This window comes from Sminthopsis crassicaudata, chromosome 4 (genome assembly GCF_048593235.1).
Source record: "Sminthopsis crassicaudata isolate SCR6 chromosome 4, ASM4859323v1, whole genome shotgun sequence".
In the NCBI taxonomy this organism is placed as follows: Eukaryota; Metazoa; Chordata; class Mammalia; order Dasyuromorphia; family Dasyuridae; genus Sminthopsis; species Sminthopsis crassicaudata.
The window spans coordinates 429,621,874-429,649,232 of NC_133620.1; the positions used below are offsets into that span (position 1 = coordinate 429,621,874).

A 27,359-nucleotide genomic window follows, 5' to 3' on the forward strand; every position below is an offset into this window, starting at 1 on the left:
AACTAATGTTGCAACAAAATTCAGTTCTGCACATATATACTGTACCTAGGATATACTATAAAATATTTAATATGTATGGGAATGCCTGCCATTTAGGGGAGGAGGTAGAGGGAAGGAGGTAGAGGGAAGGAGGGGAAAAATTCGGGAACAGAAGGGAGTACAAGGGATAATGTTGTAAAAAAAAAATTACCTATGCATATGTATTGTCAAAAAAATGTTATAATTATAAAAATTAATTTAAAAAAATAAAAAAAAAGAACTAATGTTGCAAACCATCCGTGCATATGTTTGGGAAATAAAAAGCTTTCTAAAATATCAAAAATTAAATTAAAAAATATCTCATTTGATCCTCATAATAACTCTATGAGCTGTTATTGTCCCCACTTTACAGTTGAGGTAACTGAAGCAGACAGAGGTTAAATGACTGGCCCAGGTTTATACAATTGGTAAGTATCTTAGTCTGAATTTGAATTCGACCGTTTCTGACATCCAGCCCATCACTCTTTTTTCTACTCTGCCATGGCTTCTGTAATGCAGGATGGATTTCAAGAGAAAGTTCTTTGAGGAAGAATAGAATCCATAGAGCTTACATGGGCCAGTTGAGGGCTCAGGAAAATAAATTATGTAAATAAATGATGAAGAGTCAGTGCTGAATGTGCCATTTTCCTTGGCACTTTTCTAGAGAATAAAGCCTCTTTAGGAAGCTATCTATTCTTTTAAAATCATCTATTTGCAAAGAGTCTCCTTTAACACATGTGAGGAAGACCCAGGACTTTGACTTTGAGTAAGGCATGTGAAACTAGGGAGAAGGTCAGAATTGCAAGACTATCTCAACCCTATGGGGCTGTCCTTCTATATCCTTGTGACATAAGTGTGAGAAGATGCTTTGTGACATGTTGAGAAAAGATATTGCTTAAGTGACTTCCAGAAAATTTCACAAGGTAAATAAAGCCAGGGAGGGACAATGGAATGAATGGGTGGATGCTACAGCTTCCTTCCTGCAAGACAGGCTTTTAAAAAATCTTGGATTATAAAAGGAACCAAGAACATGAAAAAGACAGAACAAGCTGGTGAACTGGGAGTTGCCATCATGGGCCAGAAGTTCCTCTGGTGGGGTGAGTATGGATCCAATAGACTCATCAGTGGAGGATTTGGATTGGGGTAGGGACTAGATGGAAAGGAGAGAGGACACTCTATGGAAAAAAAATTTAAATCAACATTTTGGAGAGACTAGTGGAATAATTGAACCAGAAGTTTCATTTCATATCATCTAGTTTAGTCCCTTCCTTATTACGAATAAGAAAAATTAAGCCCCCAAGATTAAAATCTTTTTGAGGATAAAATGGAGAGATGTGGACTAGACTATAGGAATTAAGTAGAATTGGTCCAGAGACTTGACCCATAATGATTTGATGTTGTATGCGTACAGTATTTCACGTATATATCTTTGGCCATATGCATAGGATGTTCTTAAAATCATGGACTTAAATGAGTATATAGATGGCATATTTATCAAATTTGCAAATAATGCAAAACTGGAAAGGATAACTAATACGTTGTTTAGAGGGGAGAGAGATAGGATTCCAAAAAATTAGGTTAGAGTACTGAGTCAAATCTAATAATATGAAATTAAATAAGAAGAAATGTGGTCACAGGATCATAAAGCTAGATAGGCTTTCTTTAGGAAGTAATGGAGCAATGTCTGAAAAATTAATTGTGACAACATAGTTTTTTATCTCTTTCTATCTGTAAGTGATGACCAATGACTTGGTCTCTTGGAAAGATGCCAAGAAAAGATTAGGGCCCATTTGGGTTGGGGGCCACAAGATACAGACTATGCATAGAAATTGCACATGAAAAATAAGACAAGAGAAACACAGATAAGTCTGTGGGTCTCAGTTTCCTTATCCTTAGAATGAGAGAATTGAACCAATTGAACTCAAAGGTCCCATCCAGTTCTAACATTCTATGAGATCAGTCCTGAGAAATAAGGAACAAAGGAATCTCTGCATTTCTCTCTTCTATCTTCACTGACAATAAGAACTGGAAAGATTGCTTAATGGGTATGGGTAAAGGAAATGAGAGGGAAAGTCAGCTTGGCAGAGGTAGGACTGCAAATCCTTGACTTGTATTCCCTTTTCCTTTATAATTTCTAATTATTTTCATTCCACAAAGGCACCTAGCACCTCTATAGCTTCTAAAGCATCCAACCCAGACTCATTAGCAAAGTAGAAGCTATGGAGGTGGCCATTTGGGAAATGACCTCTCCCTTTTCCCTTGAAAACTACTTTTCTGTTACTATGCCATTTTTATTTTCCCTTTTACTTCTAAAATTCGTGGGGAAATTGTCTATACCCAATACTTCTACTTCATTCATTCTGCATTTAATAAACTCTTATTTTTTTCTTCAACCCCCTGTAATCTAATTTACCTTGTCACTACTCTACTGAAATCACTCTTTCAAAGATCATCAGTGATATCTTAATCATCAAACCTAGTGGGTTTTTTCCTTTAATCCTTATCTTGCTTCAGTCATTTTTTTTTTTTGGTGGCCATTTACTAAACTCTTCTTTTAAATATTCTCTTCACCCCTGGTTTCAGAAATAACCACATTCTCCTAATTTACCTCCTGCCTGTCTAACCTCTCCTCTATGTCCTTGGCCAATTCCTCGACCTCTTTTCCACCTTTTAAGATGTGAGTTCTCCTAGGATTTGTCTCTGTTCTTCTTCAGTTGTTTTTCTCTATTCTCTACTTAGTTAATCTCACCCTTTCCCACAAGTTCAGATGCTACCTTTATGCTGCTATGAAGCAGGTATTTAATGCTTTCTGCATTTTGCATAAAATGCTCAGAATACTCCAGTAAAGGAAATGGAAGCCAAATCTTTCCCTGTGAGTGGGAGGATTCTCATGGCCAGCTTCCTGAGCATGGGAATTATTCTTTCCCAGCATAGTTGGGTGTTAGGCTAGAAAAGATGAATAGCATCCATTAACCAAACAATAAATGGTACTGGTTCCCTCTTCCCTTGAACAGAGTTCAAGGAAGGAACTTGCTTCTCTAGTAACTAGAAAGAAAAAGTTGTTACTTCCCTCTTCCTGGTCTGTTTTTATTTCTTCACATGCCAATGGGTGTTTCTGACTAGATAATTCCTTCCCTACCTCCACAAGCAATCTCAACTAATTTGCAGAAGATTAGACTCTGGAATAGCCATTATGAGGCACTCAGACTTCTGCTGCTCTATTAATCTTCCAGAAATATAAAGCAAATAGAGGTGATTTCATAGTCCAGTTCAGGGAGAAGATGCCCCTGGTGAGAAAACTGCCCTGGCTCAGGGCTTAATGAATACTCTCAAGGTTGCAGTGGGCAAAGCATTTGAGAGTATCTTACATCTGTGTGTCCTTTGCTAAGGTCAGAAAGTCCTCAGAGGAACTAAAAATAACTCAAGTTGAGTATGTTGGGAGTCCTTGTCCATAAAAGGATGTTCATTTCTGGATTTATAAACATCCCTTTTTTGGTCTTTATTTCTGCAGGTTTTTTGGCCTTGATGCTACTTCAAGGTGGTAAGTAATGATTTTGTTACATTATCTTTGTCTAGCTTTCTGGGTCTGTTAAAATAGGTAGAGGGTTGAACTTGGACTGAGGAAGACCAAAATTCAAATCCTGCTAGCTGTTTTAAGTTCTTCTAGCCTGAGTTTCCTCTTCTATATCATAAGGATTATGATACCACCTACTTCAATGAATTGTTTAAAGGGCAAAATGAGATATTTCTAAATTACTTCACCAACTTCAAAGCACTATCTAAATACTATTTATGATGATGATGATGATAGTGATGGTGATGATGGTGATGGTGATGATGGTGATGATGGTGATGATGGTTATGGTGGAGGTGATGATGATGATGGTGGTGCTGGTGATATACCATGATATCGGTTTTTGTTGCCTTTGCCCCCTGACCTCTCTGTACTCCTTTCTTTCTTTCTATATATCTCTACTCCTGTGCTTTAATCTCTCTCTGTCTAAATATCTTCATCAATGTCTGTTTTCTCTACTGGTTGTCACAGCAAACATTCTTGGAGGCATTTACAATGTGCAATTTAATGTGTTTCTTTGTTTTGATGAGCCTCTCTGTCTCTAGATCTGCCACTATCTAGAGAAGGAAAATCCTATGTGTCAGGACCAAGCCTCAAACCCAGTTCTTCCTGGCTTTGAAGCTTTCTCTTTAGCCACTATGGAACACTAATTCTCAACACCGTGATATAAATTGGCAAAAATCTAATGGTACCTTAAGCTGAATAAATAGAGGAACAGTGTCCAGGATCAAGGTTATTATAATCCTGCTATATTCTTCCTTACTTAGGCCAAATCTGAAGTGTTGTGCTCCCTTCTTGGTGCCATATTACTGTGCAGAGGAAAAATTTAGACAGGCTAGAGCTCAGAGGAGAGTAGGTTGGAGGAGATGGGAGAAACTAGAAACTATTCCAATAAGAGGAATGCTTGAAGTAATTGGAGATTTTTAGTCTGGAAAACTGAAGACAATGGGGATATGATGGCTGTCTTCAAGCATTTGAAGGTCTGACCCTAAGAAAAGGTATTGCACTTCTTCTGTTTGGTGCCAAAGAACTAAGAACAATGGGGGAGGAGGGAGGAGTGACTGGAAGGCTGATTTTGACTTGATATAAACACTTTCTAACTATTGGAGCTGTCAGAAAATGAACTGAACTACCCCAACAAGTAGTGAGTTCTTCATTTTATTGATGCTCTTTCAACAGAAGCTGATTCATCATTAGTATTTGTATGTTGTAAAGGAGGTTCCTATTAAAATATGGATTGAACTAACTAGGCTTTGAGGTTCCTTTCAATTTGATGATTTTGTTATTTGTCCAAGAAAGAATCTGCAGCTGACCAGTATGACTTGTTCTCCTTTACAGGTTCTGCCTACAAATTAGTTTGCTACTTCACCAACTGGGCTCAGTACCGAGCTGGGCTGGGATATTTCATCCCTGATTCCATTGACCCACAATTATGTACCCATCTTATCTACTCCTTTGCCAGTATCAACAAAAACAAGATCACCAATAGGGAGTGGAATGATATTACTCTGTATCACACCTTCAATGATCTCAAGAACAGGTCAGTGGGATGAGAATGAAAATGGATGGGATGGAGGGTGAGTTAGGCAAGCCCATCTTAAGTTAATCTAGATCCTTGACTGATGTGGATAAGAGGAAGATGGGAGAGCCTTGATATTGGGATTCCCATGTTATACAGGAGATTAAAGTGGAAAAAATGAGAAAGGAACACCCCTCTCTCTTTGGTAACCTGGTTACACACGGAGAAAACTTTGGAAAAATTATATAATTTAATGAAGTTATATTCATCATTTCCTGCTTTTCTCTCATCTCATACTTGGTATCCTTATACCAACTCTGGCTTCTCAGGACACTCCATGACCATAATTCTAGCCAAGACTGTCCTCCCCCATTTGGTACCTCATGTGCTTATCCTTACTTCTTCCCCATCAAAATCTGCTTGTCCTTTTGTCCCTCAAAACCATAGTTGGGTGTCTAATGTTTGCTAATATGACAGTGGGTGGTGATGAGTTAATCCTTCTTCTCCTAAGTCATTATGAGAAGAATCTATTAAAGAGATTACTGAAAAGACATGGAGCTCTAAAGAAATCTGGCTGCTGTGGTCATGACAGTTTGAGCTGCAGATAAACTAGCCCCAGCTCTGTAAGGAGTAACTTTCAATTCTGGAGCTAAGAAAGAGTTACTTGGATGTTCAAAATGCAGAAAGATTCCAAGAGTCAATATTAATTAGAAAATTGTATGTTAATGAGGATCTTCTAGAAACACAGTATTTAAATTCAAAGAAATATTTCGAAGGGTGGACATTCTGGGCTCCATGACAGGATGGTAATGAAGCCCTCAGTGAAATAAACTCATTATCTTTCCACTGCAGAAATCCCAGCCTGAAAACTCTCCTGTCCATTGGAGGGTCCAAATTTGGTTCCAAAGGGTAAGCACATAACTCCTAGTATTTATTTCAGTCAGTCAACAAATGTTAATTAAGTCAGTACTATATGTCAAGCATGGTGCTAATCTCTGAGAATATAAGGAAAAAACAAAACACAGTGATTGTTCTCAGGGATATTATATTGTACTACATTAAATATATTAATTTCTACACATGTTTAACATATATCCTATTGCTTGCTGCCTTGGGGAAGAAGGAAATGGGAGAGAAAAGAGAGGGAGAAAAATATGAAACAAAAGTTTTGCAAAGGTGAATGTTGAAAACTATCTTTGCATGTATTTGGAAAAATAAAATAATATAAAAAATAAAAATAAATAAATTGTTAAAATATATTAATTCCCCCGGCCAGGGGTAGATCTTCTCTCAGCCAATTTGATTCTGTGTCCTTGGGGTTTTATGAAGAGTAGTTGATATTTATATTTTAAATAAATTTAATAATATAATATTATGTAATTATATAATAATATGTTTATAAAACATTTATATACATTCTTTCATAACAACCATGTGAGGAAGATATTATCTGCATTTTGCAGAGGATAGAGGAGGTTTCAATTAAATTATTATTACCCAGTTAGGATATGTGAGAGGGAGGATTTGAATCTAAGTCTTTTTGACTTTATAAGAGTTTTATAAGATTTATAAAAATCAGTCTTAGCACCAGGAAGTTAAGGATTCAAGTCCTACATCTGAAAGAGTTACTTGGATGTTCAAAATGCTAGAAAGATTCAAATGGATAAGAATTGGAGTAAAGATGATGATCCAGGGACCCATGGGCATTCAGACCTTAGTGGTTTTTGCACTTGAAGCATGGTTTTTAGAGATTCTATTCAGACTAGAAATGAAACTGCCGTTGGAAACTTCCCTAGACTCTGGAGTAACATATTAGGCTGACCTCCTTACCAATTTTTCCCAAAAGACATCAGACTTGTTTCTACCAGGTTCCATCCCATGGTGGAGTCTCCTGAATCACGATCAACATTTATCAGCTCCGTGATCCCGTTCCTGAGGAATTATGGCTTTGATGGGCTGGACATAGACTGGCTCTACCCTGAACTGAATGAAAAGCCCTTTTTCGCTTCTCTGATTCATGTACGGCTAAGTCTCGTGGAATCATTGGCCCATTCTTCCTATGACAAAGCAGACCAGATCCTCTCTTTGGTCAGCTCCCAGAGCAAGAGGGAGTTCTCAATGGCAAAGGAGAAGGATGTTATAGATCATGGAGGGATGAATGGAAAGTAGCCGTCTTAACCCTTTCCTAGTGTACCTTTGGGGTACACTCTGTTCTAATTCTTGAGGAGTCTCAGGAGGATAGTGATGGGTGGTCCTGATACTGGAGGATTATCCTTTCCTAACCCATAAGATTCCTGGATTCCTCAGGATTTCCTAGGAAAGGAGACTTTGCTTTGTCACATTTCCCAAGCCCCAAGCTAAAGTCTCGTTCTTAAAATCTGACTCTTAGGCACCTTCCTTCTTATGTTCCGTAGGAGTTAGCTGTTGCCTTTCAGAAAGAAGCCAAAGATTCCAGGAAGGAGAAGCTTCTCTTGTCTGCAGGGGTGGCTGCAGGAAGGCAGATAATTGATAACAGCTATGAGATCAAGGACCTGGCAAGGTGAGGAAAACTGGAGTCACCCGAGCTACTCCTCTACCTTTACCCAGTTTGGACACATGATCTGGGCAGGTATGGGATGTGATAAAGAGGAAGATACTTTGTTTTAAAAGCTTTCTCTAGAAAGCCTTTTTAATCACCTGTCCAGACTCCAAACCTTTCACATTTCTATCACAACTCACAATCCCTTATACTATACCTTAAGCTTATAGTTTTTTAAGGATTTTCAGAAGAATTTTTTTTTTACTTCTTTTGCTTTCTGGATTCTGTAGTGATGTGGATTTCATCAACCTCCTGACCTTTGACTTCCATGGATCCTGGGAGAATCCCCTAGTTACTGGCCACAACAGCCCTCTGAAGAAAGGGAACCAGGACCTGAGGAATAGCGGTTACTATAATGTGGTAGGATTGAAATGCTGAGAGGAATGGTCAAAGGAGAGGGACTTTTTAAAAAGTCTAATCTTTATTAATCATTATACTATATATATTATGAGTTCTAGTACAGAATTATGATTCATAAATATATCAATTATATATGACATGTAACAGTTCATAATCTTCCTCTTAATTTCCCCTATAAGTGAAAAGCATGATTTGTAAATATATCAATACATGAGGCAGCTAGGTAGTACAATGGATAAATTAACAAGATAAAATAAAATAAAAATTATTTCAAAATATTACTTCATTTCCCCCTTTAACCACCCTGACAATGGGCGCTATTATTATTCTCATTTTACAAAGGAGAAAACTGAGGCAGATGGTCACTAAATAGGATTTGAACTCAGATCTTCTTGACTCCAGGCCCAGTGCTCCATCTACTGTATTACCTATCTCTTCACAATTGTGCCTATGGCAAAAGCAACTACTATCCTTACCAAATGGAGAAATATGTATTGGCGTATTCTTCATTTCCCAAATGGAACATTCCATCCTGACCCATCTCTACTAACAATCATTCTTAAACCCGTTCCTTTAACCCCAACACCAGCTTTTCCATCATATTGACAAGAGAGCATCCTTTCTCTGATTTTATCCAAATGATGACCCTTTAACATGGGCAAAAGAAGGATGTCTATACTTAATGAAACTGATTTATCCAAGTAGATATATAGATTATAAAGGTCTGGAAAAGGAGCTACAGAGAAAGGTTGGGGAAAGCCTCGTGCCTTTTAACATTAACCTCACCTCCACATTAACTCTGTTCTTTTTGGAATAGGGCATTTTTTATTTTTCTGGAAATATTTTTGGGGGGATTTCTGAAAATTTTTCCAGGCCTTCATATCTTTTTTCATTTGGCTTGTCAGCTTGAGAAATGGTGCCATAATTAATTAATCTCTTTGCTGCTCCCACTCTGTTTCTGTCAGATCTCAGTTTAATGCAGTATAAGGAGTTGATTTGTGGTTGTGGGATCTGGATTTAAATCGTGACTCTGGGTTTTACTCCCTGTGTGACTCTAAAAAGGCTACTTTGGCTCTCTGTGTTCAATTCTTTATCTGAAACCTACTGAAAGTTCATAATCTTCCTCTTAATTTCCCCTATAAGTGAAAAGCATGATTTGTAAATATATCAATATATAAGGCAGCTAGGTAGTACAATGGATAAATAAATAAGATAAAATAAAATAAAAATTATTTCTGAAAAAAATCACTGAATTAGGTGATCACTAAGGGTCTTTGCCAGCTCTGAGTTTTATGATTCAGGACGTTTTCCACTGTAGGGGACCCCTCAAATCAGATATCTTACCTTTCCTTTTCTCATCCATTCCTATAATTCATTCTATAGAAATTTCACGAGCACTCACCATGTATAAGGAACTGGGAATAAGGAAGATAGATTCCACTTCACAATTCTTTTTTGGCTTCCATTGTAACCCATAGAAGGAAAACAGTTCCAAATTAACCTCTCTTCTACTCTCATCTGTTAGAGTGAGTGAGTCTTTTTGAATATTAGAGAATAATGAGTGCTACTTCAGGAAACTATGAAAATATGGGACCCCATGGAAGTAGGAACTTTATCCCTATTTCCAAGACAAATGCCAAGGAGAGGATGAAATTGCCAGCCTTGACGACAAAGACCTCGATGGCTAGTTTTCTTATATCTCCTAAAATTCCCTGACATTTTTTTAATTTAAAAAAATTCAGGAATTCATTGCTTTATTTTAAAAATAACATCTTAGTTTCTTTAGGGCCAGTGAATCACATAGAAAGACCAATTAGCAACTTATTGCCAAGAATCAAAGCATACCTTTTGCCCTCCTCCATGCCCCCGTGATGGAGAAGCCAAAAGTTTTGAGCAGATTGTAATGACAAAGCCATACTTGCGTTCTTTATTTCTCTTCATTCGAGGCTCAGTTTGTCTTCCCTTCCCAGGATTATGCTGTGAACTACTGGAAGAATCGGGGAATGCCAGGGAAGAAGATCATCATGGGTATCCCTATGTATGGCCGCTCCTTCACCCTCTCTACACCTGCATCTAACTCAGGTGTGAGAGCCCCTGCCAGTGGTCCTGGCACCCCCGGCCAATTCACTGCAGAAGAAGGCTTTTTAGCCTACTATGAGGTACAAAGAATTTTCCCTAATATTAGACTTCCTGCCATATACAGATGCCCACCTTAGAATAGACAGGGGAGATAAATTCCCAGGAAGCCAGTCCACATAGAGGGCTCCAAGGTTCAGGTCTGTACTGGTCTGTGAATGGGAGGAGGGAGAGAGATTCCTTGCTACCTTTCAGTCTCCCCTAGAATATGTGCCAAAAAGTACAAAAGACTCTGAAAGTCAATGAGTCATTCAACAAACTTCGAGAACGCACTACGTCTAAGGCATGGTGGGTGCCCCAAGGATGAGTAAAATACTCCTGCCCTCTCTGGCCTTACGGTGCAGCTGGGAAGACAGAAAATGAATGATTCTGCTCAGATTCAGAGGGCCGAAGTAGGAACAATTTGTAGAAATGATTGATTCAGATTTCAGTGGCTACAAGGAAAAACTTAACAGTCAGAGTTCATTCAAAAATAGAATGAATGGAGGGATCTTGGAAGGAATCTCCTTTACTAGCAAACTTCAAGCGATGACTTATTGGGAATTCGATAGCCAGGCGCTTTTGCTTAGGCATAGAACAGTCTTACATAGAGTTTTTTAGTCTTTTTGTGTCATGGGCTCTTTGGAAGTCTGATAAAGCTTTGAGGTTCCTCCTCAAAATAATACTATAAAGCATAAAATGAAATATATCAGATTACAAAGGAAACCAATGTTCAAAATATCAAAACAAAACAAATCCACAAATACTCTTGAGATCTATCCAGGGATTGTTTGTGGATATTGGTCTAAGAATCCAAGGCTAAATGCTCTTTCCACCCCTCTCCCCACCTCTTTCCTATTCTATTAGGTATGCCAGTTCTTAGAAGGTGCGACAGTCAAACAAATCCCAGAACAGCTGGTGCCCTATGCAGTTAAGGGGAACCAGTGGGTCGGCTTTGATGATGTGGAGAGTGTGAAGACCAAGGTAAGTGTAACCAAGGTAATGGAGACAATGAGAAAATCCTGGTCAAACTTAGAAAAGTTTGCAAAGAGACAGAGAAGTCCCTAAGATGGCTCTGGGATGAAGTACCAGTGGGTTCTTTAGGCTAAAGTCAATAGTGAGACAAAATAGGTTTCTAAGGACCTGAGCCATAGAAGTTTGAAAGGGGGAAAAGAAAAAGAAGAAAGAGCAGAACAAGACAGAAAGAAAACAGAAAAGAAAGAGGGAAAGAAAAAAGGGAGGATATATACAAGGAAGCAAGGAAGGAATGAAGGAGAAGGAAGAAAGGAAGGAAAGAAGAAAGAAGAAAAAAGGAAGGAAAGGAGGAATGAAACAAAAAAGGAAGGAAAACAGAAAGAAATCAAAGAAGGAATAAAGAAAAAGGGAATGAAGGAAAGTAGAAAGGAAAGAAAGGGGGAAAAGAGAAAGAAAGGAGAAAGAGAGAAGTGTTGATAGTGGCAGTGAGTATTGAAGTTACCTCCCTCTTAATCTCAAGGAGTTCTCAGGAGCACTACTAGTAGTTCCAATTACTTGCCCTTGTTTTAGGCAGGGGGCAGCTCTCTTGTTTCCATAGCTTTCTGTTCCACTTTTGTTCCTCCCAGCTGGCGTCATCTATCTGGCCATCTCAAGGCCACTGTAACTGAAGCAACTCCCTTTCTATGGTCCATGATCCTAAAGTGCTAAACACTTTCAGATCCCTGGGAATCCTGGTGTCAGTGTCTGCCCATTATTCCATGGAGCTTTGTTGTATAGGGGAGAAAGTGAGGAAAAGAAATGAAAGTGTCTACCCTGTCCTCTGAGGATATAGGGTCTGTGAGCTCCCTTAGCTGCCCCTTCCTACCAGGAAGTATTTTTCTCTGTCTAATCTTAATGTTTGCTGCTAAATTATTAATCCATTCCCTCCTGTGGACTAGCACCTAATTTTGAGACATTCCCAGAGATCTAGGAGGATCATTAGATGCTTTTTTTCAGTGTCCTGGCCCAAATCTCTGTATACTTCTTTCAGGTCCAGTATCTGAAAAAGGCAAGTTTAGGAGGGGCCATGATTTGGGCCATTGACCTGGATGACCATACTGGCAAATCCTGCAAACAAGGAGCATTCCCACTCATTCAGGCAATCAAGAAGACACTGAACTCTGGCAAAACAGGTATTGGAAGTGGAAGGAATACTTGCCCTCCAGAGGTAGTTATGTGAAATGGAAAAGGCTCCAGACTTTAGAGTCAGAAGATCTGAATTCAAATTCCAATTTTGTTGAATATTAGCTGTGTGGTTTTTGTCAAGTCACATCCCTCTCAAACTAAGTTTCTTTATCTAAAATGAGAGTGTTATATTTTATACCCTCGCAGATTCTTTTGAATTCTGTAACCTATGATGATAGACTCTTGAAGAAATAATATACAAATACATATGGGCATTTTTAAGTGACTCCATAGTGCTAAGTGTCAGACCCAGAGTCAGAAAGACTTATCTTCGTGAATTCAAAACTGGATTCAAATACTTCCTAACTGTTTGACCCTAGGAAGTCACTTAATCCTGTTTGTTTCAGTTTCTTCATCTGTAAAATGGGAAGATTAAATAGCAAACTATTCCAGTATCTTTGTCAAGAAAACTCCAACAGCAACGACAACATTTGTATTGCTATACAGAAATTCATTCCCTTGTTTCTCATTTTTGGCCCAAAGAAGTTCTTCTAGACCCTGATTCTGATTTCTGTTTCTCCCGGGCTTGGCAAACAAACAAACAAACAAAAATAAACAAAAACTAGATAAAAGCAAAATCAGATGCCTCTAATAGAAGGACTTGATGAATTGTTCCTCAGATTCTAATAGTTTGTATCTTTGCCTCACGAGCAGAGAGTTTTAGTTTTGATTGTTCTCTTCTCTTTCCATTTACAGTTTAAACTAGAAATTGAATGTCTGGACATTCGTCCATTTTGGCAATGCTCACAGATGGATAACCTATGGCTATGGACATCCTTGCCTTCCTGCCCATCCCACCAGTGACAATTTTACTTCATTCTCCAGCTGCTGAACAGAATAAAATATAAATATTTTTACCTAAGAAAATTTACTTTTATAATAGCATTCTGTCTTCATATTCACACAGTCTCCAACCTATTGGGGCTCAAGTCATTCATCCTCCTAATTTGAGATCAAACAATACTTTTCTCATTACCCCACTCAACATCTCTCTTCCATTCCTGCTTTCTGAAGCATCATCCTGCAGGACCAGGAGACATTTCCCTGGTGTATCCATCAGTGACTTAGAAAATCTTTTGCTTTCTTCCATCCAAGGATTGGAAGTGGACTCAAGAAACAAAGAACCAACATATTAATTTTGTGTTCTAACAACCATTTAGAGGTCAGTGATCAACTCTATGGACCTCAAGAATTTATTGGGTTCTGTTCCTTGACCCTTAGAATCTGAACTCTATAGAATTGTCCCTCCCTCATGCCTGCTTTTAAAGGGAAGGAAGAGATATTTACCTTGCAAACATCCTGGAGCAGATAAGGAAACTAGAAAGGAGGGAGGTCATTATTTGATTTAGAGAGGATTCCGATTTGACATTTTCTTCCAGACTCACTGCCCTGAGGAGACCCTAGGGATGGGGGGGGGTCTTTCCAAAGGGTGACAAACCTGATTCTTAGAGGTAAGGTAGTGATGATAAACAGTGATGGGACAAGATGTAGAAGAGCTACTTGACTTGAAGCATTCACAAGACTGATCAGTCAGTCAACAAGCATTTATTAAGGCTTACTATTTATCAGATTTAGGATGCAAAGAAAATTTAAAAAAAAAAAAAAAAAAAAAAACAACAACAACAACCATAAGAAGTTCTCATTCCAATGGAGGTGATGACATATAAGTGAGAAAGTACATAGATAGTAAATTGACAGTAATTTCAAAGGGAAGGTACTACCAACGTGGGGGGATGGGATCCTGTTCTGGCTGATCCCCATTAAGTTCAAATTGAACCCAGTCTGATGCAGGGGTCCTAGGTAAGGGAAATTAAGAAGGAGCTGGTATTTGGGGGCTGGGGCCATGAGTAAAAAATAACTTTAGAGTTATCAATTGGTTCCGAATCATCAAAGATCCCTAAGATTCTGGCAATGTAAGGCACAATGCAATGTCCTTCAAGGACTTTGATTGCTATTTGATGGATCTAAGCCAGAGATCTCAAACCAAGACATCTTGAAACTTAGTAAATTCTAAATTGATCACTATTGGCTTCTATCCCTCCTGAGAATTCTATCAAATTTGGAAAAAAAAAGGGGGGGAGGCTATGGAAGCAGCACCTGGTTTGGAAGATGGTTGGATGAGACTTTGAAACTGATAGTGATTTCCCAACTGGGGATGACTTTGGCAGATGGGAACCAGATAGAGAGAATGTGATTACAACCAGAAGCTAAAACCAGAAGCAGAAGTGACAGATGGAAGAAGGACCATGTTTGAGTCAGGGCAAGAGGTCAGTGGTCATGTCATATGAATGCAATCAGACAATATAAAAGATTTAGAGGGAAAGAAAGTAGAGGTCATCCAATTCAAACCCTTTTTTTGTATATAATGACATTGAGAAGTAGAGAAGTAGAGAAGTCATTGAGTGATATGTCCTACAGTCCCCATGGCACAGTCATCTCATATATTTCAATAGAATCTCTCCCCTTCTTTCCCATTCCCACTCCTCCATTATTGCTACATATTTAGGACTCCCTGATTTTTCTATCCACCTGAACAAGAATTTATTTTTATGTGTTGTCTCTGCCAATTAGAGTGAGAGCTTCCAATAATAGGAGCTGTTCCCACTTTCTCTCTTGTTGGTCCAATAGGTCTTCACTGTGATTGTACTTTCTGGATAGAAATGGAATTCCAGAGGCTTAGGATAATTCTTGGGTAATCACAGACTCACTTTCTTTTTTAATTTTTTTTTTAAATTTTATTTATAATTTTTTGACAGTACATATGCATGAGTAATTTTTTTTATAACATTATCCCTTGTATTCATTTTTCCAAATTATCCCCTCCCTCCCTCTACTCCTTCCCCTAGATGACAGGCAATCCCATACATTTTACATGTGTTACAGTAAAACCTAGATACAATATATGTGTGTAAATACCATTTTCTTGTTGCACATTAAGTATTAGCTTCCGAAGGTATAAGTAACCTGGGTAGATAGACAGTAGTGCTAACAATTTACATTCGCTTCCCAGTGTTCCTTCTCTGGGTGTAGTTGTTTCTGTCCATCATTGATCACTGGAAGTGAGTTGGATCTTCCTTATGTTGAAGATAACCACTTCCATCAAAATACATCTTCATACAACATTGAAGTGTACAGCTGATCTTCTGGTTCTGCTCATTTCCCTCAGCCTCAGTTCCTGTCAGTCTCTCCAGGCCTCTCTGTATTCCTCCTGCTGGTCATTTCTTACAGAGCAATAATATTCCATAACATTCATATACCATAATTTACCCAACCATTAGGAGACCATCTCTAACCCAATATGTCTCCCTGTGACCTGTTAGAGTCCTGTTAGCTGGCCATGGAATCATGACTGCTAGAGTATCCACCCACCTCATTCCCACAGTCCTCACTTGAGTGGAGATCTCATTACCTATTCCTCAGAAAGATGTAACTTGTCTCCATGTCTCCAATCTCTCCTTTCCCATCTGTCTTCAAATTGCTAACCGAGTAGTCTTGTTTGGGCACACATCTGGTCATACTATGTTTTGCTCAAAACCCTTCATTGGCTCTCCATTGTTACCAAAAGTTCAAACTGTTTAATCTGGCATTTAGATGCCTTATGTGACCTGACATCTACCTTCTTGACTTCATCTACAGGGGTATACCAAAGGAGGAGGAAGAGTCCTAATTTCTCTTACTTTTTAATTTTGCTAAAGAGTAAACCTGGAAACATTTCCCCAACAGCTAAGGAGAGAAGAGTGTCCCTCCCTATTTCATAACCCGTCACCAGCTCCCAGATACCCTATGAGGGGGGCCCTTCTTCTCATACAATGACTTTGGCTCCTTGAGTTGGCCTTTTGCATGTGACTACTTTTCCCCACAATAGTCGGTAACTTCAGTCAACAGCAAAGTTGCTTCAAAAGTTTCCATTTTAGTGTTCCCTACACTTTGGGCTAATTACACAAGATGGAACACAGAGATAAGATTCAAAGGAGATGAAGGGGAGCCAGGTGTAAGCTCACAACTCCATCACTCCACCATGTATACTACTGAGCTTCATTCCAGGATGTGGGTGGGGGCAGGAGGCGGGCCACCATAGCTCCCTACAAAAGTGAGTCAAGAGCTCATTTGGGCCAGGACCTTGCAGTGACAACCCACCATTAAAATGGGCAAAGTGCTGATCCTCACCGGTGAGTTTGCATCTGAGTGAATGGGCCAGTTCCTCCTCTGAGAGCTGCTCTTTCTCCTACTATGGGATTTACCTTCTCAAACTTTTCTTTCCCATCTACCCATCTATTCACCCAACCATTAATCCACCATATTGTCTCTGCCACTGCCCAGTATTTCATTGCCCATAGCTCATGTATTTTGGCTTCTTGGGGAAGGAAGATCTTTGAGTTGAGCATATGCCAGAGGATGGCACTATATTAAGGGCAGAGTTGTTTTCACTCTGGATTTCTTGAAGTGCCAGGATTGGTGCCAGATACTTAAAAAATGCTTATTGATGAGTCCATTGATTTATTGAATTAGTGATTGGTGGGACCAAAGTAGTCCTACTGGTTGATGAAACTAAGCTAGTCTACCAAATGGAATAAATAGCAGAGAAATATGGAGTTATACTAAAGTTTTCTCCATATGGGAAAAAGAGGATAAGCAGAACTAAAAGGAGAGCATCCCTTGGTACTTTGGTACTTTGAAGAGACATACTTGGACTCTTCAAAGAATAAATTCTCTGAGATTCAGTTGATGAGTCAAACAAACAGAATTGACTGGGTGGATTAGATTTGGGGAAAAGGAGGGAAAGTAAAAGGAAAGGGAAAGGGGGAAATCTAGAGATTGTTAATTTCTGAGAGAGACAAGGTACTAACATATCAGAGAGATAGGAATGGAGCTAGCAGAGAAGACTGGGAAAAGAGAATATTTAGTGATCACCGCTGTTTACTTCCTGAAGTGTTTCCACCTGGAAAATGGATTGGTCTTGTGATTTTGGACCCCAAAAGGTAGAATTAAAAATAATAATAAACTTGAGTTTTAAGCAAAGATTTTTCTTTTACAATTAGAGCCATTCCAAAATGGAATACAGGCTATCTTAGGAGATATTGGGTTCCCTGTCATTGGAGAGAAGTTATTCAGTCAACAAGCATTAGTAAGCTCTTGCTACGGTCAAGGCACTGAGCTAAGTTCTGGATATATAAAGAATATAGTTCCTAGTCAGGAATGTTGTAAAATCATGGGATGCTTGTTCAGGTTGGGACAGGAGTAGAAACTCTTTAAGGTCTTTTCTGTGATCCTGTAAGAATTGGATGCTAGGGCAAAATGCCTTATTTAAGCCTTATTATGCCCAGAAAATATTCCTAATTGTTTCAGAGAACTGCAGATGTGATCATTGGGCTTACTTCCCATTCATACTGAATAAAATTGAAGAGATTAATTGAGACAACCAGTAGAACAGTAGAGCAAGTAGTAAGATCCTTGCTCCTCTTTGTCCTTTCCTCTTTACCTCCCATTTGGATTTTAAACCTATTGCCTTCAGCTAGGAAAAGGTTATGACTGACATCCTCTGATGAGACTCCCTTTTCTTCTTCAGGTCTGGCCCTCCTGCTGCAGCTGCAGCTGGGTAAGTATATTTGTTCCCAGGAGGGGAAGGTGGGTGAATCTGGGGAGGAAGTTAACCAGCTCACGTTATTCCTGTTTTCCCTTTTTGGCACATCCAGGCTCAGCTGTCAACATCGTCTGTTACTTCACCAACTGGAGCCAGTACCGCCCTGGGATTGCCCGCTATATGCCCGAGAATGTGGACCCCTGCCTCTGTACCCATATTATCTATGCCTTTGCTGGCATGGCCAACAACCAGATCAAGACCATCGAGTGGAACGATGAGGCTCTCTATGCTGGTATCAACAATCTCAAGACCTAGTAAGTGCTAGACTGGGTTCTTTGCCCATGGCAGGAAGTTTTGAACAAGGAAATAGGAGGGTCCCAAAGAGATCTAGATTCGATCTACATCCACCCAACATTTAGCTCCTCCAAGATCCTATCTTAAGTAGGTTGCTACATGGTACAGTGAATAGAACACTAGTCTTGGAGTCAAGAAGATCTGAACTCATACCTGTTTCTGACATTGGCTGTATGAACCAGGGCAATCCACTTAACATTTCTGTCTGCCTCAGTTTCCTTATCTGTAAAATGACCAGGGAAAGGAAATGGCAAATAACTGCAGTGTCTTTGCCAAGAAAACTCCAAAGGGGATCATAAAGAATCAAAAGCAACTGAAACAAAATCTTATATTTAATTACTTTTTTATTCCTTTTATGTTTATTTTTCATATACTTCTTTATGTAATTCTTGTCTTCCATGTTAGAATATAAGCTCCTTAATGGAGGGATTGCTTTCTTTTTCATATCAGTAACTTCAGAACATAACACGGTATCTGGCAAATAGCTTAATAAATAAATGCTAATTAATTAATTGATTGAATGACTCTTTTGAGAGGAAGACAGTAAAACAATTTTGGAAAGGCAAGACAACTTTCTCAAGTCACATAGCTAGGAAAAATCTGAGATGAAATCCAAACCCAGATCTTTTGATTCCTGGACCAGTGTACAATCTATTCCCCTTCTGGATAGAGGAACAGTTGATGACTTCCAATCACTGGGAAAACCCTAGGATGCGCCATGAGATTGTTTGCTTGAACATGTGGAGAATAACTCAAATACAAAGTATTATTTTGCTATGGGATGGCTGATTTTCTTTGCCCATGGCATTTCTAACTGGTATCTTTCTATCAACAGCAACACCGAACTGAAAACCCTGCTGTCTGTCGGAGGCTGGAACTTTGGAACTCAAGGGTAAAGTATAAGAACTCTGATATCAGTAGCTAAATCAGAACTACTTTTTTTTTCTTCCCAGTTTCTTTCTAGCCTAAACCTACAGAAAATATCTCTGAGTCTTCCCAGAGCAATTGTCCTCTTGGTGTTGCTGTCTGAACCTGTTATCCATTAAGCTTATAGACATTTCCTCATCAGCACCTCATCAGGCATCCAGGACAAGGCTGGGCAATATCCTTAGAAAAGAACAGACAAATCCCAAGATCCCTAAACACTCTGGGGGCTCTGATCCTTCGAAAGTAAATGAAGAGTAGCCCACAGGGGGATGGTTCCCTTTCAGCTCCTGGGAGAACTTAAGCCTGTTGTCAATTTTTGTTTGCTGGTTCTAGATTCTCGGATATGGTTGCCTCTGCTGCAAACCGCCAGACCTTCATCCAGTCGGCTATCCAGTTTCTGAGGAAGTATAACTTTGATGGACTGGACATTGACTGGGAGTACCCTGGGAATCGTGGCAGCCCAGCAGACACCCAGCAGCTCTTCACTGTCCTGTTGAAGGTAAGCTGACTCTCCCCAGTGTCCAAGAGACAGGACGACTCCGGCTCTGGCCCAAGATTGCCTCTCCTAAGAGGAACTCCTTGAATTGATGCTTTTTTTTTTTGATCTAGAATTCTGAGGGAGAGGAAGAGAGAGAGCCCATAGTAGGGACTGATATATAAGGAAATAATTCTCAGGGAGGTATTAGCACTAAAAAGAAACAACTGTACAAGAATGAGGTTAAATTAAATGGTAGAAGGAAAAGGATGAATAAATGAGAAATGAAAGATAGTTCATGTAGGACCACAAGACCTAGAGCTAAGAAATATAGAAATCATCCAATTCTACTATCCTTAGATGAGGAAACCAATGTAAAGAGAGATTATGTGATTTCCCCAGAATTTCTCAGTTATTAAGCCGCACAAGTGAGATGCACAAACAGATCCTCCAACTCCAAGAGCAACTGTCCTCCTACAGCCCCACAGTAATAGAAACAAAATTCCAAGCTTTATCTATCACAAAGCCTTATCTTTATTCCAACCCAACCACCATTTGCATAATCACCCATGTATTCATCCATTCATAGTTCTCAATTCTTTGCTGCCAGGAGTTATTGAGCATATTTCAATTGATCTAATAACATACAATCAAATTTTAAGCAAGTCAAGTTTTCAAAGGCTATATCAAAGACAGGTCCCACAAAGTCAGAGGAACTTGGAATACCCAATGCTTGTCTTTAGTCATATAGAGAGGCAGAATATTAAAATTTCAAAGGATCTTGGGGATCACTTAGTGTACAGTGAGAAAAAAGTCCAGAAAGACTTGTCTAATGTCACACATTAATGTCTGAACTCAGACCTTCTAACTCAAAGTCCAGAGCTCCTTGTTCTACTCTTCTCTCTTCTGTTTGTTCCTCTCTTCCCCTTCCAATTTCAGAACCATAATAACCGTCAAATATTTTAAGAGTGTGTGTAATTATAAGGAATACTGAATGGCTCTGAGTTGTCACACACACACACAACTTTATAATATGAGACCTGTGCCCTTTGTATCCCAGGAAATGTATGAGGCTTTTGAGCAAGAGGCTACCCAGAGCAACAAGCCCCGACTCCTGATTTCTGCCGCTGTGTCTGCTGGCAAAAGTACCATTGAGACAGCCTACCAGATCCCAGAGATGTCCAAGTAAGTGGGTCAGCCTCATGAGAGTCCTCATGTCAGTCCCACCAAGAGGAAAGCAAGCCAGGAGCCTTGGGAGACTGCCAACCTGGAAAAGGCTTCCTTTGGGGGAGCTAATTTGAGAGTTAAGACTTTAGTTTTATCTCTGGAGATATTTGCAAGATTGTCTGAACAAAACAGACTGTTCCATATCACTACTGTCCCAAATTTCTCCTATATCCTGAGCATAGAAATTATTTACTTCTTTGCTCCTTAGGAAAGCAATCTGAAAGCCCTTGAAAGCAAACTTCAAGCCCTAAATAGGAATATGGGAGACATCAAGCTCTGACTACCTATAATCTCCAAAGTACTCTCTGGTGGCAGATAAATGCTATACAAAAAAATTAGTTCCCATTCTTAAGATCTTTATTTTTTTTATTTTTTAATAAAATTTTATTGATATCTTTTTTTGTATAACATCAGTAAATTTCCCGTAATATTTTCCTTCCTTTCTACTCCCAAGGAGTATCTCTTATGTTTTCAATCATTTTCAGTTGTCACTCTTCAACCCATTTGGGGTTTTCTTGACAAAAATACTGGACTGGTTTGCTATTTCCTTCTCCAGTTCATCTTGCAGATGAGGAAAATGAAGCAAAATTAAGCAACTTACTCAGAGTCACATAGCTAGTAAGATTCTGTGGTTGAATTTGAACTTAGATCCTCTGGACTCTAGGAATTTTACTCTAATTCACTGCATCATAAAGCTGCCCTATCTCATAGAACAAATATTATTTTTAAAGGGGTGGAGAGAAGAAAAACAGGAAGGAGAAATTAGAAAAAAAGGTTGAAAATAGGTGCAATCTGTCATTCTCATTGATCTCCTCTGCAAGAGCTGGAGTAGGGATATCTTTTCAGAACTAAGCCCCAAAGCTCTTCCTCATTTTGCCACGTTCATTTTTGATGGTTTTGTATGTTTTTTTTCTTTTACCTTGTTGTAGTCGCTGTACATCATTTTTAGAAGTCAACATATATGAAACAAAGTTGTGACAAATTACAAAGCAACCCAATGAGTAGGGAATCAGCGATGACCGAGAGGGCCTCAGATGAATAGTATGGAGAAAAAAAGACCTCGTGATGGTCAAGATGTAGGGAATACAGACCTTAAAAGGAGGAAAAGTACACTCCACAGAGGGAGCAGAATGAAAACCATGGGCCTGATCTTTCTTGGGTTACTTCTCTCTTTTTTCCTCACCTTAAGATATATGGATCTTATCAACGTGATGACTTATGACCTGAGAGGCTCCTGGGAAGGCTTTACTGGAGAGGACAGTCCTCTGTTTGCTGGACCCAATGACAAGGGTGACTACATCTACTTTAATGTGGTAAGGAAAGCTCTATTGCCTTGATCCCTGAGACAGAGAAATGTATCCTGGGTATCCAGGAGACCCAGTTCTCAGGAAGGCTGAAGAAGGCTGCAGGTCATAGGTCTCACCTCACAAATGTAGAGCTGGCAGCAAACAGTTCATTTATGAAAAAGTCCGGGCTAGCTCCTCTGAAGGGCTCAGAATAAGTCCTTGTCGGGATAGGCAAAAGTCCTTGCCCCACGTGGGGCGCCAAATTGTGTAGGTCCGGTCGTCTCTAAGTTATCCTTCCAGACCGCCATCTAAACTCAATCTCCCAGTCAGACTAACTCCTTGCCCTACTGCCCTTCTCTTTTATCCTAGCAGAGAATGGGCTAGTGAGAACTCCTACAGCCAATGAACTTGCTCCTTTTAAAGATGTAAACTCCTCTTAAAGGCCCAAACCAAAGGTGTGAATTCTGAGCTAGAGAATTGCCCAGACAACCTGAGTTATCACCTTGTAATCCTAACAAATTTAGGTCTAAAGTCTTCATTTGAAGGAGGAGACAGGTTCAGAGGCTTGAAATGATTTGCTCAATAAGTAATAAAAAGCAGAGTCCTTTTAAATCTAGTGTCCCTGAATCATACCATCTTTCCCTTTCCCCATTTTCTAATTTCTTACCTTTGTCCTCAAATTCAAGATTAACCACCCTCAACTCTCCACTCTGCTTAAAAGAGGAAATAGGGAAGTGAATTATCTACAACAGCAGATAATCCAAAAATTCTATGATTCCAGGACTCCATTTTATGACTATCTGCTCAGCCCACCATTATCCCCAATAAGAAAAACCTTTTAAACTTCTGGGGCCAGTCAGAAATATGTTGATTGTCCATAGAAACCAGGTTAAAATTTTAAACTGGATAAAAATCTGAAAGGGGAATAAACTCCATTTGGAGAATGATTTGTATTTTCTATTATTAGACACCCCCCCCAAAAAAGAAATGGGTCCATTTTGGGTCTCAATTGTACTTCAATTGTCCATTTTAGAGAGAGAACAAGACATTGAGAACATTTGTTTTCCAAAGTCATTCTCTTAGTACTTCTGCTAAGTATCTCATACACACTCTTCAGTGCAAGGTGCTAGGAATAAAGAAGAAATGTCCTCTTGCTCTCAGGGAAATTTCCAGTGTAAATTGTGAGCTCTTTCATTAGATTGTGAATTTCTCAAAAGCTGGAACTGTCTTGCCTCTGGTTGCATCCCTAGTTCTGGCACATAGCACTTAATAAGTGTTCATTCACTGACTGGCAATATAATATTAGATGGCCAGTCCTCTTTACTTAAGAAGCTGACCCCCTTGCTCCAAAGAGAAGCTTCTTGCTTCCCTCTTTCTTTTTTTTGCTAGGCCATCCTGTGTCTGTGGGCTGGCCAGGACCTGTACCCAGATATAGTGGTGTTGATGTGGCTAAGTACAGACAGGACAGGTTACCCCACAAGCTGCAGGACACGTAACTCTTGCTGTCTCAGCTTAGTGTCTTTTTAACTGTTTCTCTCCTTTATCCCTGAGGACTATGCCATGAACTACTGGAAGAACAATGGGGCTCCTGCTGAAAAGCTGATGGTTGGGTTTGGCGCCTATGCCCGGACCTTCACCCTCACCAATCCCTCCAATCACGGCTTGGATGCTCCCACCTCTGGCCCTGGTGCTGCTGGACCCTACACCCAGGAGGCTGGAACCCTTGCCTACTTTGAGGTAAAGTCCACAGGGGGCTCAGTGGACCCAACATCTGGAAAAACACAGTGTGAGAGGTTCCATTCTGTTTTCTAGAGTACCCCATTGCTGCTTTGTGTGAATGTAAGCACATGGAAACAGAGAGATGGGGATGGAACTATTCAATTTAACAATCTTAATTACCAAATTTAGTAGGTACCCAAAAATGTGTGTACAAGGCACTGATAAGAATGTAAAGACAAAAATGATTGAAAGAATCCCTATACTCAGAGAGCTTAAAATATCTTGACGGATACAATGATCCTTGTTTTGAGAGCAGTACCTTCCATTTTAACTTTTCCAAGCACTGTCATATTTATGCTCCCATGTCAGCCTCTTTACTCTCCATGAGCACGAGGTAATTTGTATTATTTACACAAAGAAATTGAGGTCTGGGGCAGCTAGATGGTACAATGGATAGAGTGCCAGCCCTGAAGTCTGGAAGATCTGAATTCAAATCTGGATTCAGAGATTTAATACGTCTTAGCTGTGCGACCCTGGGCAAGTCACTTAACCCCAATTACCCTCAGGAAAAAAAAAAAGAGGTACAATGAGATTACGTGATTTACCTAATACAGCTCTTCAAAGACATGGGTCTGCAGATAGGAATTTAATGAGTTTATCAAGGGTCATAAGGCATTCAGTTTAGAACCAAAAGAGGATTTAGTTGATCCTGAAACTTCAACTACCCTTCATTCCCACTGACATTAGAGGGCTCTACATTCTCCCAGGAGAAGAAAATGGTAGCCATTCTGGCCAGAGCAGAAAAATATTCTGGGATATAGAATGTGTTGTTATCCCAGAGCACTACGACTGAAGGGAACTAAGAGGTCAGCAAGTCTAGATCTAGCACTAAACAGGGGAGGAAACAGATCTAGAGAGGTGATTTGTTCAAAAGGTTACCCAACTATACAATGGCAGAGTTAAGTCTAGAAGCCAGTTCTCCTGACTTTCAGTTTTTGTTATTTCCTGTCCTAGGTCTGTGGCTTCCTGAAAGGTGCCACCGAGGTGTGGAATGCCCCTCAAGAGGTTCCCTATGCCTACAAAGGAAACCAATGGATTGGTTATGACAATCCCAAGAGTTTCACTATCAAGGTGGGTCCTGCTTCTTTCTCTTATAGTTTGAGGTAAGGGCAGGGGACCCCAAACCTAATGCCACAGTAGTGGTATTCTACCATCCCTCCATCTGCGCTACATTCTTCTATCCCTTTCTCAATTGTTTCAAGTCATTCTTTTCTCTCTGCCTTTTTCTTTGGTCTTAGTGATTCACTGTTATTGACTATATTTGCTGTTATCCCCAAAAGTAAAGAAACTAAGTCTTGAGTGACCTGGGTCTGATCCAATGATTTATAGAATAGCTAGGCATTCCCCTGCATCTTCTGTTAGTCTAAAAGCCCTCCCTGGCATGTAGTTCCAAATCAGGGGGTTCTTAACCTTTTTCTCTCATAGATTCCTTTGATTGGAATTTGGAGATTTTTGTGCTTTTTTTCAAAGTTCACAATTTTTTTTTCTGCCACTTAATAATACTTTCTCCCAATTATATGTAAACTTCATTTTCAATATCCACTTTTATCGAATTTTGAGTTCCAAATTTTTTATTCTCCCCTCCCATCTCCCCAAGATGGCAAATAATCTTTTATAGGTAGGGTTTTGAAAATCTGGAGATCCCCACTGACCATGATTTCCCCAATAGGCAGACTGGTTGTTGAAGAACAATTTTGGAGGAGCCATGGTCTGGGCAATTGACTTGGATGACTTCACTGGCACTTTCTGTGGACAAGGCAAATACCCACTCATGAATGCCATCAAATCTGCCTTGGGTGTCTCCACTCCAAGTAAGTAGTGGTCCCACTCCACCTCCTCTATCCAGGGATCCTCAAAGCAGAAAGGTTGCTGAAGAAGAGCATCGATCTGAAACTCTTCCCATCTTGAGTCTACTTTAAACACTTTAAAACCTATTTTTCTGCTTGCTCTAGCATGTCCAAACTGGAACTGTTAAGGGAAGACCAAGGAAGTCCTATAGGATCATAGCTTATTGAATGAATATCTCTGGTGAAAATGTTATCCTTTAGCAGAAGGATATAAATAGGTTTCAATTAAATGGGTTGACAGGATAGAAGATTTGAAGGGAAGGGAAAATCTTTCCCTTCATACTTTAATTCCTTCTAACCCTGCCATTGGCCGCTAGAATCGATGAGAAAATAAGAAAAGTCAGGAAGAGATAGATGGAGATAAGACTAGAATAAAGAAGAGAAGTTTGGGGGCATTGAGGGAAAAGGATGGGCCCTTTAGATCAGTTTGTAGCCTGCTAGGAAGGGAACAGAATTAAGCTGGTTTGAATCAGTTCTCAGACTAAGATGGCAGTAACGAGTGTCAGAAAGTTATGGGAGAAAACTGCTTCCCAATATCTAGAAGGCAGCACCTTGCTTCTGTTGGACAGCTCCCTGAATATAGGCTAATCTACAGGGTACCACTAAGCTTTGGGAGGATTTATTGATCCTCGGTCAGGACCCCACTAAGGAGTTTAGCTGTATTGATTCAGTTGCCCTTTTTGGGAAGCTAAGGAGAACCATAGTGCACAGAGCACTGGTCTTGGATTCGGGAAAATCTTTCAAATACAGAATCAGACTTTTCCCAGCCTGGTGACTCTTGACTAAAATGGGAATAATCACAGCACTTATCTGGCAGGGCTGTTAAGAGGATTAAATGAGATGTTTGTAAAGTGCTTAATCTCTTAGTAGACACCGGATAAACACTTGTTTCTTTAGGTTGCCGAGTGCCAACCTCTACCCTGGGCACTAGTATTGCTCCCATCGTCACAGCAGCCCCTGGTGGTGGCGGTTCAGGAGGCAGTGGGTTCTGTGCTGGCAAGTCCAATGGCCTTTATCCAAATCCCAAGAGCAAGAACGCCTTCTATAACTGTGTAAATGGGCAGACCTATGAAGAGGCTTGCCAGGCTGGCCTAGTCTTCGATACCAGCTGCTCGTGTTGCAACTGGTCCTGAGATTTCATGAATACTCATTAAAGATACACTTTGCAACTAAATCCCAATTTGTCTGTCTTGCAGAATTAGGTTCCTGGGTATTGTGACCTGCAGTGCTCAAGGGATTGCAATAGACCCTGGGTACATCACAGAGCTGCACCTAACATAAACCAAATAGGGCTCTGTCCCCAGACACTGATTTTTGACATGGGGAGCAGAGGATGAATTTTCTGGGGCTGGGAGACTTCCTTTCTATGCTAACCACTATCCCTATCCCTCACCTTTCAGCTTTTCTCTCTGGGTTGCTATATCTTTCCTTCTAACCCTTACAGAGGTAAGGGCCAAATTTTCCTCCGTGTCTGTACAGATATACTGGTGTCATTTTTGCAAAGTCCTTTGTGTAGCTGC

The 27,359-nt window shown here is 39.8% G+C and overlaps 2 protein-coding genes across 2 annotated transcripts; both read left to right on the plus strand.

Annotated features, from left to right (window-relative positions):
- Positions 1 to 1,042: 1,042 nt before the first annotated feature.
- Positions 1,043 to 13,230, plus strand: CHI3L2 (chitinase 3 like 2). The gene is made up of 11 exons (XM_074263038.1): positions 1,043 to 1,115; positions 3,530 to 3,559; positions 4,931 to 5,132; positions 5,964 to 6,020; positions 6,980 to 7,130; positions 7,526 to 7,650; positions 7,920 to 8,049; positions 10,020 to 10,208; positions 11,032 to 11,148; positions 12,170 to 12,311; positions 13,060 to 13,230. Exons 1-11 carry the CDS (start codon positions 1,049 to 1,051, stop codon positions 13,062 to 13,064), a joined length of 1,215 nt encoding a protein of 404 aa, XP_074119139.1. The 5' UTR covers positions 1,043 to 1,048; the 3' UTR covers positions 13,065 to 13,230.
- A 3,206-nt stretch (positions 13,231 to 16,436) lies between these two features.
- Positions 16,437 to 26,972, plus strand: LOC141541418 (acidic mammalian chitinase-like). Its single transcript, XM_074265539.1, has 11 exons — positions 16,437 to 16,532; positions 17,930 to 17,959; positions 18,057 to 18,258; positions 19,134 to 19,190; positions 19,559 to 19,724; positions 20,761 to 20,885; positions 22,117 to 22,240; positions 23,765 to 23,950; positions 24,947 to 25,063; positions 25,662 to 25,803; positions 26,737 to 26,972. The coding sequence occupies exons 1-11, from the start codon at positions 16,508 to 16,510 to the stop codon at positions 26,970 to 26,972; spliced, it is 1,410 nt and encodes a 469-aa protein (XP_074121640.1). The 5' UTR covers positions 16,437 to 16,507.
- Positions 26,973 to 27,359: the final 387 nt, after the last annotated feature.